The 18,209-nt window shown below is 38.2% G+C and overlaps 1 protein-coding gene across 1 annotated transcript in view; it reads left to right on the top strand.

The window, feature by feature from the left end:
* The window catches only part of LOC117296409 (dynein heavy chain 5, axonemal-like), an 83,857-nt gene that overhangs the window by 22,729 nt on the left and 42,919 nt on the right, over window positions 1–18,209 (top strand). Inside the window, exons 27-45 of the mRNA XM_033779314.1 lie at window positions 4,515–4,682; window positions 5,208–5,345; window positions 5,833–6,056; window positions 6,822–6,908; window positions 8,933–9,084; window positions 9,264–9,406; window positions 9,913–10,117; window positions 10,762–11,018; window positions 12,206–12,400; window positions 12,834–12,920; window positions 13,190–13,254; window positions 13,582–13,785; window positions 14,238–14,391; window positions 15,021–15,135; window positions 15,895–15,993; window positions 16,147–16,397; window positions 17,074–17,319; window positions 17,671–17,823; window positions 18,019–18,132. Coding sequence (XP_033635205.1) covers window positions 4,515–4,682; window positions 5,208–5,345; window positions 5,833–6,056; window positions 6,822–6,908; window positions 8,933–9,084; window positions 9,264–9,406; window positions 9,913–10,117; window positions 10,762–11,018; window positions 12,206–12,400; window positions 12,834–12,920; window positions 13,190–13,254; window positions 13,582–13,785; window positions 14,238–14,391; window positions 15,021–15,135; window positions 15,895–15,993; window positions 16,147–16,397; window positions 17,074–17,319; window positions 17,671–17,823; window positions 18,019–18,132 — 3,057 coding nt within the window. The remainder of the gene's footprint in view (window positions 1–4,514; window positions 4,683–5,207; window positions 5,346–5,832; window positions 6,057–6,821; window positions 6,909–8,932; window positions 9,085–9,263; window positions 9,407–9,912; window positions 10,118–10,761; window positions 11,019–12,205; window positions 12,401–12,833; window positions 12,921–13,189; window positions 13,255–13,581; window positions 13,786–14,237; window positions 14,392–15,020; window positions 15,136–15,894; window positions 15,994–16,146; window positions 16,398–17,073; window positions 17,320–17,670; window positions 17,824–18,018; window positions 18,133–18,209) is intronic.

The following is an 18,209-nucleotide window of genomic DNA, read 5'->3' as shown; positions in this document are numbered from 1 at the left end:
CAAATATCTTTGTACCACTTGCTTAGCAGATGAGTTAAGCAGATGTTTTATAGTTGAGCTTTACAATTGAATAGCGCTAATCAGTGGTGGTGCTCTTGACAATAGAAGCTACCACAGTGGCTGGGGAGATTGGGCATGTGGTTACTTCCCCTGGCTGGCTCAGCTGCATCTCTCTATTGTTAAGGGACTAGTTGTTGACAAATATCTTTGTACCACTTGCTTAGCAGATGAGTTAAGCAGATGTTTTATAGTTGAGCTTTACAATTGAATAGCGCTAATCAGTGGTGGTGCTCTTGACAATAGAAGCTACCACAGTGGCTGGGGAGATTGGGCATGTGGTTACTTCCCCTGGCTGGCTCAGCTGCATCTCTCTATTGTTAAGGGACTAGTTGTTGACAAATATCTTTGTACCACTTGCTTAGCAGATGAGTTAAGCAGATGTTTTATAGTTGAGCTTTACAATTGAATAGCGCTAATCAGTGGTGGTGCTCTTGACAATTAGAAGCTACCACAGTGGCTGGGGAGATTGGGCATGTGGTTACTTCCCCTGGCTGGCTCAGCTGCATCTCTCTATTGTTAAGGGACTAGTTGTTGACAAATATCTTTGTACCACTTGCTTAGCAGATACTTAAGCAGATGTTTTATAGTTGAGCTTTACAATTGAATAGCGCTAATCAGTGGTGGTGCTCTTGACAATTAGAAGCTACCACAGTGGCTGGGGAGATTGGGCATGTGGTTACTTCCCCTGGCTGGCTCAGCTGCATCTCTCTATTGTTAAGGGACTAGTTGTTGACAAATATCTTTGTACCACTTGCTTAGCAGATGAGTTAAGCAGATGTTTTATAGTTGAGCTTTACAATTGAATAGCGCTAATCAGTGGTGGTGCTCTTGACAATAGAAGCTACCACAGTTGGCTGTTGTGATTAGGCATGTGGTTTCTTCTTCTGGCTGTCTGGATCTCTCTATTGTTAAGGGACTAGTTGTTGACAAATATCTTTGTACCACTTGCTTAGCAGATACTTAAGCAGATGTTTTATAGTTGAGCTTTACAATTGAATAGCGCTAATCAGTGGTGGTGCTCTTGACAATTAGAAGCTACCACAGTGGCTGGAGAGATTGGGCATGTGGTTACTTCCCCTGGCTGGCTCAGCTGCATCTCTCTATTGTTAAGGGACTAGTTGTTGACAAATATCTTTGTACCACTTGCTTAGCAGATGAGTTAAGCAGATGTTTTATAGTTGAGCTTTACAATTGAATAGCGCTAATCAGTGGTGGTGCTCTTGACAATAGAAGCTACCACAGTTGGCTGTTGTGATTAGGCATGTGGTTTCTTCTTCTGGCTGTCTGGATCTCTCTATTGTTAAGGGACTAGTTGTTGACAAATATCTTTGTACCACTTGCTTAGCAGATACTTAAGCAGATGTTTTATAGTTGAGCTTTACAATTGAATAGCACTAATCAGTGGTGGTGCTCTTGACAGAAGAAGCTACCACAGTGGCTGTTGTGATTAGGCATGTGGTTTCTTCTTCTGGCTGTCTGGATCTCTCTATTGTTAAGGGACTAGTTGTTGACAAATATCTTTGTACCACTTGCTTAGCAGATACTTAAGCAGATGTTTTATAGTTGAGCTTTACAATTGAATAGCACTAATCAGTGGTGGTGCTCTTGACAATAGAATCTACCACAGTGGCTGTAGTGATTAGGCATGTGGTTTCTTCTTCTGGATGTCTGGATCTCTCTATTGTTAAGGGACTAGTTGTTGACAAATATCTTTGTACCACTTGCTTAGCAGATGAGTTAAGCAGATGTTTTATAGTTGAGCTTTACAACTGAATAGCGCTAACCAGTGGTGGTGCTCTTGACAATAGAAGCTACCACAGTTGGCTGTTGTGATAAGCCATGTGGTTTCTTCTTCTGGCTGTCTGGATCTCTCTATTATTAAGGGAATAGTTGTTGACAAATATCTTTGTACCTCTTGCTTAGAAGATACTTAAGCAGATGTTTTATAGTTGAGCTTTACAATTGAATAGCACTAATCAGTGGTGGTGCTCTTGACAATAGAATCTACCACAGTGGCTGTAGTGATTAGGCATGTGGTTTCTTCTTCTGGCTGTCTGGATCTCTCTATTGTTAAGGGACTAGTTGTTGACAAATATCTTTGTACCACTTGCTTAGCAGATGAGTTAAGCAGATGTTTTATAGTTGAGCTTTACAATTGAATAGCGCTAAACAGTGGTGGTGCTCTTGACAATTAGAAGCTACCACAGTGGCTGGAGAGATTGGGCATGTGGTTACTTCCCCTGGCTGGCTCAGCTGCATCTCTCTATTGTTAAGGGACTAGTTGTTGACAAATATCTTTGTACCACTTGCTTAGCAGATGAGTTAAGCAGATGTTTTATAGTTGAGCTTTACAATTGAATAGCGCTAATCAGTGGTGGTGCTCTTGACAATAGAAGCTACCACAGTTGGCTGTTGTGATTAGGCATGTGGTTTCTTCTTCTGGCTGTCTGGATCTCTCTATTGTTAAGGGACTAGTTGTTGACAAATATCTTTGTACCACTTGCTTAGCAGATACTTAAGCAGATGTTTTATAGTTGAGCTTTACAATTGAATAGCACTAATCAGTGGTGGTGCTCTTGACAGAAGAAGCTACCACAGTGGCTGTTGTGATTAGGCATGTGGTTTCTTCTTCTGGCTGTCTGGATCTCTCTATTGTTAAGGGACTAGTTGTTGACAAATATCTTTGTACCACTTGCTTAGCAGATACTTAAGCAGATGTTTTATAGTTGAGCTTTACAATTGAATAGCACTAATCAGTGGTGGTGCTCTTGACAATAGAATCTACCACAGTGGCTGTAGTGATTAGGCATGTGGTTTCTTCTTCTGGATGTCTGGATCTCTCTATTGTTAAGGGACTAGTTGTTGACAAATATCTTTGTACCACTTGCTTAGCAGATGAGTTAAGCAGATGTTTTATAGTTGAGCTTTACAACTGAATAGCGCTAACCAGTGGTGGTGCTCTTGACAATAGAAGCTACCACAGTTGGCTGTTGTGATAAGCCATGTGGTTTCTTCTTCTGGCTGTCTGGATCTCTCTATTATTAAGGGAATAGTTGTTGACAAATATCTTTGTACCTCTTGCTTAGAAGATACTTAAGCAGATGTTTTATAGTTGAGCTTTACAATTGAATAGCACTAATCAGTGGTGGTGCTCTTGACAATAGAATCTACCACAGTGGCTGTAGTGATTAGGCATGTGGTTTCTTCTTCTGGCTGTCTGGATCTCTCTATTGTTAAGGGACTAGTTGTTGACAAATATCTTTGTACCACTTGCTTAGCAGATGAGTTAAGCAGATGTTTTATAGTTGAGCTTTACAACTGAATAGCGCTAACCAGTGGTGGTGCTCTTGACAATAGAAGCTACCACAGTTGGCTGTAGTGATTAGGCATGTGGTTTCTTCTTCTGGCTGTCTGGATCTCTTTATTGTTAAGGGACTAGTTGTTGACAAATATCTTTGTACCACTTGCTTAGCAGATGAGTTAAGCAGATGTTTTATAGTTGAGCTTTACAACTGAATAGCGCTAATCAGTGGTGGTGCTCTTGACAGAAGAAGCTACCACAGTTGGCTGTTGTGATTAGGCATGTGGTTTCTTCTTCTGGCTGTCTGGATCTCTCTATTGTTAAGGGACTAGTTGTTGACAAATATCTTTGTACCACTTGCTTAGCAGATGAGTTAAGCAGATGTTTTATAGTTGAGCTTTACAACTGAATAGCGCTAATCAGTGGCACTGCTCTTGACAATAGAAGCTACCACAGTGGCTGCTGAGATGGGTGTGTGGTGTCTTCTTCTGGCTTGCTGGATCGCTCCTATTGTTAAGTGATATGCTTCACTGACCAAAGCAACTTCAGGACAAAACTAGGGGAATGTTGTACTGGACACTGAGCTTCTTTGGGGGCTGGGTTTAAAAGGATGTCCTGCAGTAATAGAACAATGGTTTACTCGTTTTTTTTTATTCGGTTGATTGCCTCTAGGCCACCAAGAAATCTTGGTGGTCAAAGGCAAAGGTCATGGGTTCGAATCCCACGTGAGAAATATCCCTGTGCATTTGTTTTATGGGACTTAGGGAAAGTACTTAGTATACAGTGCTTTACACATATCAGCTTATGACCAAAACTAACTAATATTCATTCATTCATTCATTCATTCATGGTTTATTAAAAATCTATTTAATTCACTGCCAGCAGCAGAATTACATGAACAGTTACTTAGTTAAAAATTTGGAGTAAAACATGACATTGCTATTTAAAATGGCCTAAATCTTACACAGAAAAACAGAGAGGGAGAAGAACTGAATTTATATTTTATTTATCTAAGAAATTGAGTTTGTTGTGTTCTAAGTTAAAAAGAAACATAAAAGAAATTGAGATTTACGTGCGAACTTGACTGTTTAAAAAAGGATTGTTGACTTCTTGTGTTTATGAACTAAAGGGAATTTATTTCTTTTCTCCTCAGGCGATGAAGCAATATAAGAATTGTGCAATTACAGGAGGAACTGGTGTGGGTAAGACAGAGACGACTAAAGGATTTGCGTGCATGCTTGGTCAGTACTTGGCTATGTTTGCATGCTCAGCACAAAGTGATCCTGGAGCATTAGGAAAGATTCTACAAGGATTAGCAATGGTAAGAATCATATAGGATTGGAATAAAACATTCTTTGCAGTTATATTAGCGCTAGTGGACGTTAAACCAATGTTTGTTTGAGAGAGATTGCAGTTGCCAGCTTGGTGTTTATATCCCCTAATGGGAGTTTGCCGAGTTCCCTTGATGGGATGATCATCTCAACAAACAAACAAACCAGTGGAGTTGATGAAATAAAGGGCTTCTGTGTCTCCTATCCAATGATGCCGAAGGTCCAGTTGGATATGAGATGCAGTTCTTCTTTCCAAGAGCGTGCAGGATATAACGATTTTGTCTTCAAACAAACTTGATGCGCAGATGGAAGCAATACATGGTGTTGGATTCAGCTGTACGTTTTGTATATACTTTAGCTTGAAATAGCTGAGTAAACAGAGCTAGAATATATTGCAATACACAGGGTGTGGTCTGGGCCATGTGATTATACAACAGAACTTGTAAGATACACCTAATAGGAACAGCTCATCTTAATTTGTCGATTAATCCTGATTTTTCGTAAACATTTTTTAGGATGGTTGCTGGGGATGTTTTGATGAATTCCAGCTTCTTCAAACGGATGCCATTGCCATGGTACTAGACCACGTCCACGCCATCACAACCGCTCTAAGATCAAGAAGCAAGTACTGCATTCTGGGAGATGGAGAGGAGGTAAAAATTGACCAATCAGAGAGTGATGACTTTGCCTGGGCAACTAGTGAAACTTATTACTCGACTAGTCGTATCTCAATTTAGTTGCAGCTTTGACGGTAGTTGCGACTAATTTTTAATTCTTAAGAAGAATTGTGGCACATTTTTTTCCACAGGTGCAATATAGTAAAATTTGTGCTGAAAGGATTGAAGGATTGTTTCACTGATGTCTGATTGTGTTTTGTAATTAAATAATGTTGTCAAGAAATGTTTTCAGCAACACAATTGGTTCACCAAGCAGGAAGTCAGGACTTTTATTGTAATAGTCAGGGCGGCATGATTAATTGAGTAGTTAAAAAAAGTAGTTGCAATTCGCCTAAAGCAATTAATAGTTGCGACTTCGACACTATGCTTAGTGATGACCTCATGCTACCTTGCTTAACTAGACAATTCCTTCTTGATGGTTTGATCAATAACAAAGCTGTCTGTGTTCTTTATTTGTCTCCAGGTTGCGTTGAAGAGCGGCGTTGCTCTTTTCATCACAGTGAACAACGAAACCGCTCCATCTGGAGGGATTCCTATCGATATTAAACTACTCTTCCGAACTGTCGCTGTAGTCATGCCGGACTTCTCAACCATCTTGAAGGCTAGATGTGCTGCTTATGGATTCAGATCACCGAGGATGCTTGCTGATCGACTTAAGATGGTTGCCCAACAGTGCAAGGAACAACTGTAAGTTTATTTCTCTACTAAACATAAATTAATAACCTCAGGAAATGTATTTACCAACTAATTTATCTTAAACTCACTTACTCACGTAATTTAAAACTTAATTACTTTCTTTTTTATATTTTTATCATTGTTGAACTTTCTTTTTTTAGTTCCATGGATGTTTTTTGTTGGAAATCATTTAAAAGTTATTTGACTAAGTTTGTTATTTGTTTTTAAAAGATTTGTTATTTGTTTAAAATTCCATGTTTTGTCAAGTTTTTTCTTTGGACTCATATATTTAACATTTAAATTTGTTTACCCCAGTTTCATGGCTCTGCCTATCTTCAAATTCTGCGCTTGCTATCACCGTTCTCCGCTTATGTGCAATTGCGTAAATTTTCTGCCCTAGATGTGTAAGCATAGAATGCCTAGACACGGTGCAACGTACACGCACAAGCAGAAATTCACTGCTTACCTGTGAAATACGCTTGACGTAAGCACTGAATTCATTGCTTCCGTAAGTACCAATTACTTGCTTAACGGTAAGCAGAGTCATGCAATTAGGCCCTGGGGTGGGTTTCACAAAGAGTTAAGACTAGTCTTGTCTCGAGTTAGGACCAGTTACTCGTCCTAGCTTGGGACTAGCCTCAACTCCTAGGACTAGTCCTAAGTCAGGACCACCTTTGTGAAATGGACCCACAGATAATTTTTGGCATGATTGTTACGGTTGACTGACTTATTTAATTTGATTGCATGCTTCACTGGACCCTTTCAACCCTTTCTTAGGTCATCGGACGATCACCAAGTGTTTAACATGAAAAATATGATCAGCGTCTTATTACATGCCGTAGGAACGTGGCGAGATGTGGAAGGGTACGCCTTGTTTACCATGGTTACGCAAAACACAATTTGACGTGTTGTGATTTAAGAGCCTTTTAAACTCTGCTACTTAAACATTTTGCATTTTGAAAATTTTCAATTTGGGAACTTCCATGTTTAAAATTTTAAATGTTCTATTTTGAATATTGTTTTGAGGAAGTTTTCATTTTGAAAGTATTCAATATGAATGTAGATTTCAATGTACACCTTTAACGTAACCATTTCAGTATTTGAAATTTACAAAGGTGCTCTGCCAAGCTGTGTGTCAGTGATTCTTATTGGCTCTTTATTATTTGATTGCAGAATTCTAACCAATGACAAGGCTTCTTATGTTAAGCTTGTGCATCAAGAAATAATCATCTACCTTTTAGAATTGATTTTATGTATCTACATTGTATTTGTATTTTTATGGAAGTTGTTTTTGCTGTAAACTTGAACAGCATTTTGCATACAAACCATTATAATTATTTTAAAGCAGCAAACGCATGCTACAGTAGATTCTGTCAAATCTTCCTTTTTCTGCAAAATATTTTTAAAAAGCTCCTAAACCAACACTTTTGATTAGCTAAAGATGACCATGTGTCTGCAAAGAGACTATTCTATTGGCTGGCAGTGCCCCTCTGTAGTTCCTGCAATTTCTCAGATTTTGTAACCAGCCACTGCACAATTGCACTTCACTAATCTACAATTGCACTTCACTAACAGCTCGCACAATTCACTTATCCTCATGAAAACAGTGTAATCACTTATATCAACTCCATCACTTTAGCACATGCTTACAACATTAATCACTTAACCAGGGTCACTAAACAGCATTAACTGCTTAACCAGGATTAGTCGCTACACCAGCATTAACCACTTTATTAACCAGGCATTTGACCACCTGTAGGATTTTATAGTATTACATGTATGTGATCAGTCAGAACATATACAAAGACCCATTGCTCAAAGCACGGTGTACTTATAAAAACCCACCTGTACGCCATTTCACAGTCAATATGTACACAAAGGAAAATTTGCAGAAAAAATTCCCAAAATTGTAGAAATGGTAGGCATTCACTGTACGTGAGTCACATACATTACATGAACATGTAAGGCACTACACATAACATTATTGCACTTTTTCTAGTTTGAACTAATTGCCGTGTATGAATGGGTAAGCCTTTTAAGCTGTGAAACTGATTGAACGATGTTTGATTTCTGCTTACAAGTTCTTTTGATGCTGTGGTTTGAAATATTTTGAATGAGCTCTTAACATCACGTCTTGATTGAGTGGCTCTGTCTTTGGATTGATATGACTTGCTGTGACTTTGTCATGATTGGCTATGGCTGACAGCTGTAGCCATTCAATTAGACTTGGCTAAGATGCTTCAACTCTGAAGTTCCTGTGGAAAACTGAACATGAGATTATTTGATGTGGCAAGATAATCCTAAGTACTGGGAAAACAACAAATAGTTGGACATCAGCAAATCAGATACATGTAGGTTTCATTTCAATGATTCCATTTTCACAGTAATCATCATTCTTTGCGATGAAAGTTTATCATTTTGAAACTTCCTAAGCTCTGCAGGGAAAACACCCCAAGCGACCTCTGTTGGAGCTCTAAGCTATTAGTTTGTTGGTAAACTGCAGCTCAAATTGATAAATTTTAATCAGAGTTTCACAGAGTATTCTTTGATTTCCTGAGCTCTGCAAGGAAAACAACAAAAGCTTCTAAGATTGGATTTGAAGCTAAAGATTGCTGTTAACTATTGAAATAAAAACATAGAGTAAAAAATAAGCTGTACATGGCAGCATGCAAATCATATTATCCTCAATTGAAAGCTTTCGGCTAAAACAATGCTCAGCTTAATGCAAAATTACATAAAGCAAGACACAAAGCAAGCAACTCTTTCCAATCAATCGTAGCTAAGCTAGCCCCAGAATTGAAGGCATGAGATTTTCCCACATCCACCTCCTGCAAACATCTTAAGATTCTTCTTATTCATCTTAATTCTCTTTCTCCGTCTCCTGATAGATCCAAGGAATATCATCAACTCTTTAGTATCGGAGGGTTATCATCGGCCGTTCATCACGCTCACCTTGGCCGTAAACTCACCAAGGAAGAACGGATGGAGCTGTCAAGAGCAAGCTCTCAAGGATCTATTGTACAACCGGGGAGCGCAATGCGTAAGATCTGTAGTTTCTTATAATAGTGGCTTCTTATTAATATAACTTGGGAGTGCAATGCAAGAGTATAAGATGTGCAAAAAAGATTTTAACATTGAGAACTGATTTTAACTTGTGAGTAATGAATATTATAGGACATTGTAATCAAATCATTACTTATTGATTTTATACACTTTTAGCATCTGCGGCTATGTTAAAGACTGTTGAGAAACAACCCCGTAAGATCGGAGCCCCTAACCCCATGACCCCAGCAGCTAGAGCTGAGCACGCTGTGGTCGCTCAAGCGTTACATCATGTCATTGGACCACGACTCAAACCAGATGTAAGTCAAAAAACTAAAAACAAAAGAAAGAGCTGTTCCAGTTTGCTGATCAACCAAACTGAAATGTAGGATTCAAACTTGCAACCTTGTGATTGCATGTCCCGCAGTCTAACCAACGGACCATGGTCACATTGTTGTTTATTTGGTGTTTTCAAAGATGGTGGGAGTGAAATCTACTCTTTCTAATAATGAATCTTACATTGAATTGAACATCTTTGGCTATTGCTATGGCTTAAGGAGGCGAATGGCTGACTATGAGCAGACAGTAGCCGTGTGTGCATCATCAGTGCCGGAGATCAAGAGTCAAGAGAAAAGAAAAAAAAAACAAGCGTTTGACACAGCATAAATTTTATTTTCAGAAAATATACTTAAATACAAAATTATTTCCAATCCGCTGTGTTGGAAAAATAGTAAGTTTTGTTTTCTGTTTATATTGTCATTTGGTTTGACATTTTTTATAAAACCGTCAGATAATTATTCTCCCGACTTCTGTTTCCCGTGTCCAGGCTCTATACATCTTCAACAGCGTCGTCAAGGACATGTTCACAGCCATGGGTAGTCCTCCTACTCCTCAATCTAGTCGAGCAAGGAGAAATCGTCTCAACGTTGAACACATGGTCGTTGAGAAAGCACAGGAGAATGGATTCATGCCACATACTAACTGGGTTAACAAAGTCATGCAACTCTACTCTGTGTCTCTGGTTAACCATGGTAAGAAACTAGTAGGTCGTAGGTTAACCATGGTTAAATTACGTTGAGCAAATGGTCGTCAATAAAACAGTTTTTAAAGTTATGTGTGATTAACAAGGTTGTCCAACTCTACGTTATAAAAAAAAAACAATCAATTTTTGTTATCGCGTTTTACACACATGAAGTGCGTCGCAAAGCACTTCCAACATTATTACCCCTGGGCACTGGGCCTTAATTCATTCCTCATGTTCCTTAAACCATCTCAGCTCCCTTGGGAGTTTACTTTTAACATTTTAAAACCCTAAAAGCTCAGAACAACTTGATTAAAAAAAAAGGTGGGGTATAAAGGGCACTGACGGTGGTAGAAAAAATAAGCAAAGAGAGGGCTTATCAACTTGAGGTAGAAAAAATAAGTAAAGAGAGGGCTAATCAACTTGAGGTAGAAAAAATAAGTAAAGAGAGGGCTAATCAACTTGAGGTAGAAAAAATAAGCAAAGAGAGGGCTTATCAACTTGAGGTAGAAAAAATAAGTAAAGAGAGGGCTAATCAACTTGAGGTAGAAAAAATAAGTAAAGAGAGGGCTAATCAACTTGAGGAAGCATGACCATTTTATAACAACAACATGAGCGGTAAATAATCACTTTGTTCTTTTGTTTTGGTTGTAGGTATCATCGTAGCTGGGGGTCCAGGGTCTGGTAAATCCAGTGCCATTCAGATGTTAGTAGAGGCTCTGTCAGCGATAGCGCCGGCTCAATCACGCCAATCTCGTAGCAGTGTGTCTAGCATCACTGCCATCAGTCACAAACTACAGAGAATTAACCCACTAGTAGTGGACGATCTCTCACTCATGTTTGGTTATTTAAATCAGAATCATGATTGGATTGATGGAGTGTTTACTAACGTATGGAGGAAAGCAAACAGAGTAAGTATCAAACAAATCAACAACAATTGGTCGTTGTATGTTTAGGTTATCTCGGTTGTGACCACTAAATGATGGTGATGATGTTTAGGTATATTGGTAATAAAAATAAAAAGGTGTTTTTATATAGCGCATAACCCTTAAAGGCAGTGGACACTATTGGTAATTACTCAAAATAATTATTAGCATAAAACCTTTCTTGATTATGAGTAATGGGGAGAGGTTGTTAGTATAAAACATTGTGAGAAACAGCTCCCTCTGACGTAGTTTTCGAGAAAGAAGTAATTTTCCACAAATTTGATTTCAAGACCTCAGATTTAGAATTTGAGGTCTCGAAATCAAGCATCTAAAAGCACACAACTTTGTGTGACAAGGGTGTTTTTTCTTTCATTATTATCTCGCAACTTCGACAACCAACTGAGCTCAAATTTTCACAGGTTTGTTATTTTATGCATATGTTGAGATACACCAAGTGAGAAGACGTGTCTTTGACAATTACCAATAGTGTCCTGTGTCTTTAAGGTTTTTCAACAGAGCAGAGCCATGTTTTGAATTATGAGACCCTTCATGTACATGTAGCACCTTCTTATGGTTTACCGAGTGCTGGGAAGCATTCAGCAGCCACTGCCAGGAACATAGAACTATTACATGGTTGTACAAGTGGGTTGGTATTGGAACAAAGCAACTACAACAAGCCACTTAAAGGATTTGGGTACCTTTTCAAAATGTCCATAGATTTACATTAAACTTACAGGATTTGAAGATAATGATAGTGGAAAGCTTCCCTTCAAATATTACGTACTGAGGTGCTGTAGTTTTTGAGAAATGAGTAAAACAATGTCATGAAAATACGTTTGTAAATGATTAAAATAATTTTCGGCTCATGAGACGAAAATTATTTTTATGACATTGTTTTACTCACTTCCCAAAAACTACAGCACCTCAGTACGTAATATTTTCAGGGAAGCTTTCTATTATCATAATCTTCAAACTGTGTAAGTTTAGTGTAAATCTGTGGACATTGTGTTTTTTGTCCTACAAAAGTTACATACACCCTTTAACATGCCGAACATTGGAAACCAACAATTAACAAAACAAACAAAATATTATGATTTATAATTTATTCTTATCCTTCACACCATGCAAAGCTTCAAACATGACTGACGTTACCACCTTACTTGTTTCCTTAGAATGTTAGCACCACCTGGCTGTGTTTAGATGGTCCTCTCACCCCAAGCTGGGCCGATAACTTCAATAGTGTCTTAGACAATGACAAGGTGCTTCATCTTCATAATGGAGATCGTCTCTTCATCAGCGATAACGTCAAGTTAGTCTTTGAGACGAGTGATCTAAACACTGCATCACCTGCGACCGTCACCAGAGCTGTAAGTTATTGTTATTTATTTTATTTTTTTTTATTTTTAATGCAATTCGCCAGACACACAAGGCCTGCGGGCCACTTCAAGGTCTGGACTACAATCCTTTTCCAGGGGCCGTTGCCACCTGCTCCTTTAACTTATGTTTCATGTTTAACTGCTTTTATAGTAATTAAGAAGCAATTATAATAAAGCATCTTGCTCAAGGACACAAGTTTCATGACAGGGATTCGAACCCACACTCCGATGACTTAACCACAAGAACTTGAATTCGATGCTCTTAACCACTAATCATGACACCCTAGCGAGCTTTACATGTAGTGATTGAGATGATTAAACATGTGTGTACATGGATAACGTTATCTATTTCAATCTAATTTATCCTAATCTAATCTAATCTAATGTACTTATTGCATTTTTATTTTCTTTTATTTCTTCTCAGGGAATTGTGTACATGGATAAGGATGTGTTAGGCTGGCGCCCCATTGCACAGGCATGGATGGAGAATAGGAACCAACAAGAAGTACATGTAAGTCTGGTACCCTGTACCCAGAATCACAGTCAGTGTAAAATTCAAACTAGTTTCTCTATTTCTCATACAAACTATTGATGTGCCATTGCTAGTTTTTCTATTTCTCCTACAAACTATTGATGTGCCATTGCTGTTTGGTACATGCTCTACATTATTATTAAATATGTTTTTTTACTTGCAAGGTGTTAAATATTTGTACCATATATTGATTATTTGTCTTATTTCTTACACCGGGTATTGATTTTTTTGTCTTGTTTTTTTTTCAGTGTTTACAGAAAGCGTTCAATAAGACGATGGATGCAGTGGTCAACTTTGTTCTGTATGAAACGAGGTATTTATTAGCCAAATTATGTTATAGTTGCATGGTAGTAATACTCAAACAAAGTGCAGCATATTTAATCTCTATATGTAGCAACATGTCTGTCAGATTGTATATTCCAAGTACTGGTAATTTGTCCTGTGCGGACATTATTGCTTCGGATTTTTTGAGATTAAAATGTTAAAAATGCGACCGTCTTTTTAGAGTAAAATTTTCCAGTTCAGTTTTGGTGTATATATTCAAACGGTTCCTAAAAAATCAAATGGTTTTAAAAACTAAAGGTCTAATTTCCCTTTATGGTTTGAGCTATTAATACTGATGTTTGTTTTCCTTCTTCAGACCGTTGGTGCAAGTTTGTGAAGTTGGTCTCTTCAAGATGTGCTTGGGTCTCCTAACAGCGATGTTGAACGAGCATGTAGAGATCGGAGGAGAACTTCATATCGAACGATTATTTCTCTTCTGTCTTATTTGGTCATTTGGAGGATTGCTCGAAGGAAATGATAGAAAGAACTTCAGTGACCTCCTCAGGACTCTAACATCAGCGTAAGTTATCTGTAAATGGCAAGACGAACGCTTACAAATTATTTGTAGTTTTTAAAAAAATTTTTTTTGGTTTTTCCAACAAAAATGCATTTTACTCTCATACGATAATTAGAGGAGTGCAACTACTGAGCTGCTGTGCGATTTGCTTTTCATGCTTAGTTCAATAGAAAACTGGAAATCACTTGTCAATGTGTTGTGGGTGCAAATTTCTCTTTTTTTGGGCGATACTAAAGTTACATAATTGATAATCATTGCTCTTAGTTTCTACAAAATAATTATAGCTCTTCAATACTTCTTGGGCATCTGCTGAGTGAAGGGCATTGTTTATCATTACCAGTGCATTAAGAAAAATCCCATTTTAAAAAGATTTACGTTTTTGTATCTTCATAATTTATAAGTTTTTGTTGCTTCTGCATTTTGATATTTAATTTTTTCTTTGATTTTCTATTTAGACTTCCTGACTATGACCATGATATTTCCGTCTTTGACTACTACGTGGATGAATCAGGAGAATGGGATCCTTGGCTCTCTAGAGTTCCTGAAGTTGCCTACACCCCGGATACACATGACTTGCTTGGAGAAATCTTTGTAGACACTGTAGATACGGTATGAGCACTCTAACCCAAATAGAGCAGTTTGTGGTTGCACCATGTGAATAATTACCACTTTTTAGTTGTCTTGGTTCTGTGTAGGGCTGGCGGTTGATCCTCCTGAAAACAACCAGAGCATACTGATCGAAACTTTGAGTTGTCAACAACCGGTTCTTCTCAGAACCAACACGTGGTGCTACTACACAAGCCTCTCTTACATGTAGTTATATACTTCCACCATGCAAAGTTTCAAATCCTACTTTAACCCATCCAACAAGGTTCCCTTGGTCACCTACTTTTAAAACTTGATTTGGTTTGTTAAGAATTTACGACAATCATATTTAGCTTGGGAAAATAGCATCTGGATACCCTACCATTAACTAGATAAATTGTGTCCTTCTAAATAACCTACCCTTAACTAGTTAAGTTCCATCCAAGTACAATGTAAATAACCTACCCTTAACTAGTTAAGTTCCATCCAAGTACAATGTAGAGACCCTACTCATAGCTAGTTAAACTGTACAGATTTATTAAGCCCCCCTTCTTGTGACTTTTACCCCCATCTTCAGATTGCTTTTTATTTACTGAAAGATCTGGAACTTCAACTTGACATGTCTCTTCTGCTTTGTGATTTATTTTTTCCAGATTCGTTGTCGTGTCATCTTAGAGTTTGCCAATCTCTCCAATATGCATGTACTCCTTGTTGGCCCTCCTGGATCAGGCAAGACTGCTATGATGAATGACTTCATTAATACACTAGGTAAGAACAAGTCAAGGCTGGATCACACCAAACTAGTTCCCAAAATGTCCGAACTCGTCCTAAAAAAAACGTAAAATTGGTTAGGTCTTTTTAAGTGTCAAATACTTTACCTGGTTATCATTTTTTATACCATAAGGGATTGTCCCCATTTAATTTGCTACACCAAAAGTGGTAAGGTTTATTATTGTAACGAAGTAAACAAGTAGAAAAGTAGATGTTGTTCCTCATCGTTAAAATCACATGTTGATCTTAAGCTTTCTATAGACCCATTGCGTATGACGTCACACTTTCAAAAAGGAGGCAGATCATTTGACAATAGCTATTCTCTTTGCATAAAAACGTGCGCGAGACCTCGGCGTACCTGTAGCATTTTACGTTATGCAAGGGGGAGCTATTGATTTCTTACACAATACAGAACGCTCCTTGAAAAGTGTGCATGATTTTGGTTGTCTACTCTCTATTGTGCATGTTTGTATTCGATTGTGACACCCAAAATGACACCCAGGATAGGCACATGTGAGTATGCTGGGCGTATTGCAAGGGGTCTATAATGAGATCTTGCTTTAAACAGTTTGATATTTCAATCTTCAAGTGTGCATCATTTTCCTCTCTTGATCTTAAACTGAAATGCCTTACGTCTCTTCTCTCCATTGGGTTCTTGGCTAGTACAGTGATTAAGTTTCCTTTTTCTGAGAGTCCTTGCATGGTTTCACAACCAGAATAAATGTAAAGTCTATGAATAATTTATCATTCCTTTAGATCCATCTTACCAAGTCACTAAGCGTCTCGTCTTCTCTGGAGCATCAACTGCATCTCAACTGCAGCAGTTTGTTGAAACAAACATCCATCATCGAAGAGGTTGGTTTTATTAATTTAACTGTTTTGTTATGTTACGGTTTGAGCAATGAATTAAGGATCTTCTGGTTTGTTTTAATTTAAGAAGCCCCATTTCCTTGCTAAGGGTCAAAAACCGTTATCAGTTAACTAACTTTTCATTTTCTTTGGTTCCAGGTTTTGTTTACGGAGCTCGTGATAACAAACGTTTCCAGCTCTTCATCGATGATTTAAATCTCCCTCCTGGTGATGAACACGGTGTTCAACGCTGTAATGAACTCTTACGTCAACTTCTTGATGATCGTGTCTTAGTGACTTTACAGAAGCCATTTGAATGGCGGACGATTCAAGATCTAGTTATCTTATCTGCTCACACAAGGAATGTTTATCCGAGCGTTGGTAACAAGAAGATGCCAGACAGGCTGCTGGTAAGTCCTCAGTGTTGGTTCGTAGTCATGATTATTTTCTCAATTGTGGTTTGAACAAATAAAAGTTTACCAGAGTAATAGAGCTAGCAAATGAGCTATCTAGTCATATAGACCTTTCTTTGTGCGGGGAAAAAAACATTTGCAATTTTAAGATCTATTGAATTGTTGCAGTACCATAAAGGTATCAAAATGCCTCTAGCTACCGGGCAATGTGAGTGGTCTAGTTGGTGAGACATCTGCACTAGATTGGCAAATGTCTACATGGTCTATGGTTTGAATCCCACCTGAGTAATGTTCCTGTGGTTTTGTTTACACTTTACATAGGTGTAAGGTTAACCCCATATAGTATTCTTTATCCCGATGCAAATTTAACATCTATTCATAAATACCTCAGACAGTTTCGCTATTCCTATTGGTGGAGAGTGCGTCACGTGGGTGTGTATAAACCTTTGTTTATGACCAGTAAAAAGTGTTGAAAAACATGGGCGTGACACGCGAGTTTGCATCTGTGCTTATAAGACAGTTTCTTCATTCCTGATAATTTACCTCGACTTCGTCTCGGTAAAATTATCAAGAACCAGGCCTCGTTGGGATTAAACCACTAGTTGAAAACCTCTTCACCACACATTGATTCCCTTTTTAAAAACTCTGATGAAATTTGGTTTGATTTCTACAGAGACACTTTGCAGTGATCAGCCTTCCTGAACCAAGAGACTCTGCTCTGAGTGGTATCGTTGATGCAATACTAGACGGTAACATGCACAAGAATAACGGACAGAGCTTAGCACAGGAGCTTCATGAGTCCATCGTCAATGCTTCCTGCCAGCTACTGACCAAGGTCCAGAGTGTCTTACGACCTTCAATGATGCCTGGAAGATATCATTACATGTTCACTCTCAGAGATCTGACGAAAGCATTTCAGGTACAGTTGATAAAAAGGCTCTAATAGAAGCTTAGAGCAAAGTCTGTACTTACGGGCGACTGTTAGCAAGAAACTATTTGTAAGTGATTGTTGTTGGAAATTCTTTGATTGGCATTCAACTTTGACTTGCCTAAAGTTTGTCATGAAAAAATGAAAAATCATGCCTGGACCAACCTTTACTTTCTTAGAAGAAAGTTTGTACCGTCACTGATCTATGTCGTTAGTATTTCATGCTGGGTTATTCGTTCTTTGCCTAGACCAACCTTTTCTTTCTTAGAAGGAAGTTTGTATCTCCAGCGATTGAACTGAAGTATTTCATGTTTGGTTATTGGTTGTTGTTTTTATTTACAGTGTCTTGTACGTCTTTCTGAAGAGGCTCGGGGCGAGATCAGCATGGTTACATCGCTGTGGCAACATGAAATCAGACGTATCATGCAAGATAGACTGTGTCGTACGGCAGACATTAATTGGTTTCATCAAACGTTGACAGACGTCGTCAAAACGGTAATAGAGTCATCCAGCTTTTCATTTTACTCTCTGTCAATTGGAATCCTTCTTTAATTCTGCCCTAAGAATGTATTTCCACTCTTTAGAAACCCTTTAAAATATGTCTATCACTAAGAAATTGTCCTGCAAGGACCTTGAAAAGTTGAAAATGTTTCTTCATTTTTGTTGTCATTATTTTGTTTTTTCCTTCAGCATTTTCCTGAGACACCAGAGGGCGATATTCTTTATGATGATTTTGTGACATTTCCGATTGAACCAAGAACCTACGTCCGACCAGTCACATCACTCTCACAGAAGTCTGTTAGGGTAAGTCAAGAGTAAGATACGAAAAGAAAAATGTACAAAATGATAGTTTCATTTGTGGTGGTTAAGTCGCCGGAGTG

Source organism: Asterias rubens, chromosome 11 (genome assembly GCF_902459465.1).
Source record: "Asterias rubens chromosome 11, eAstRub1.3, whole genome shotgun sequence".
Lineage (NCBI taxonomy): Eukaryota > Metazoa > Echinodermata > Asteroidea > Forcipulatida > Asteriidae > Asterias > Asterias rubens.
This window is presented reverse-complemented; position numbering and strand designations above follow the sequence as displayed.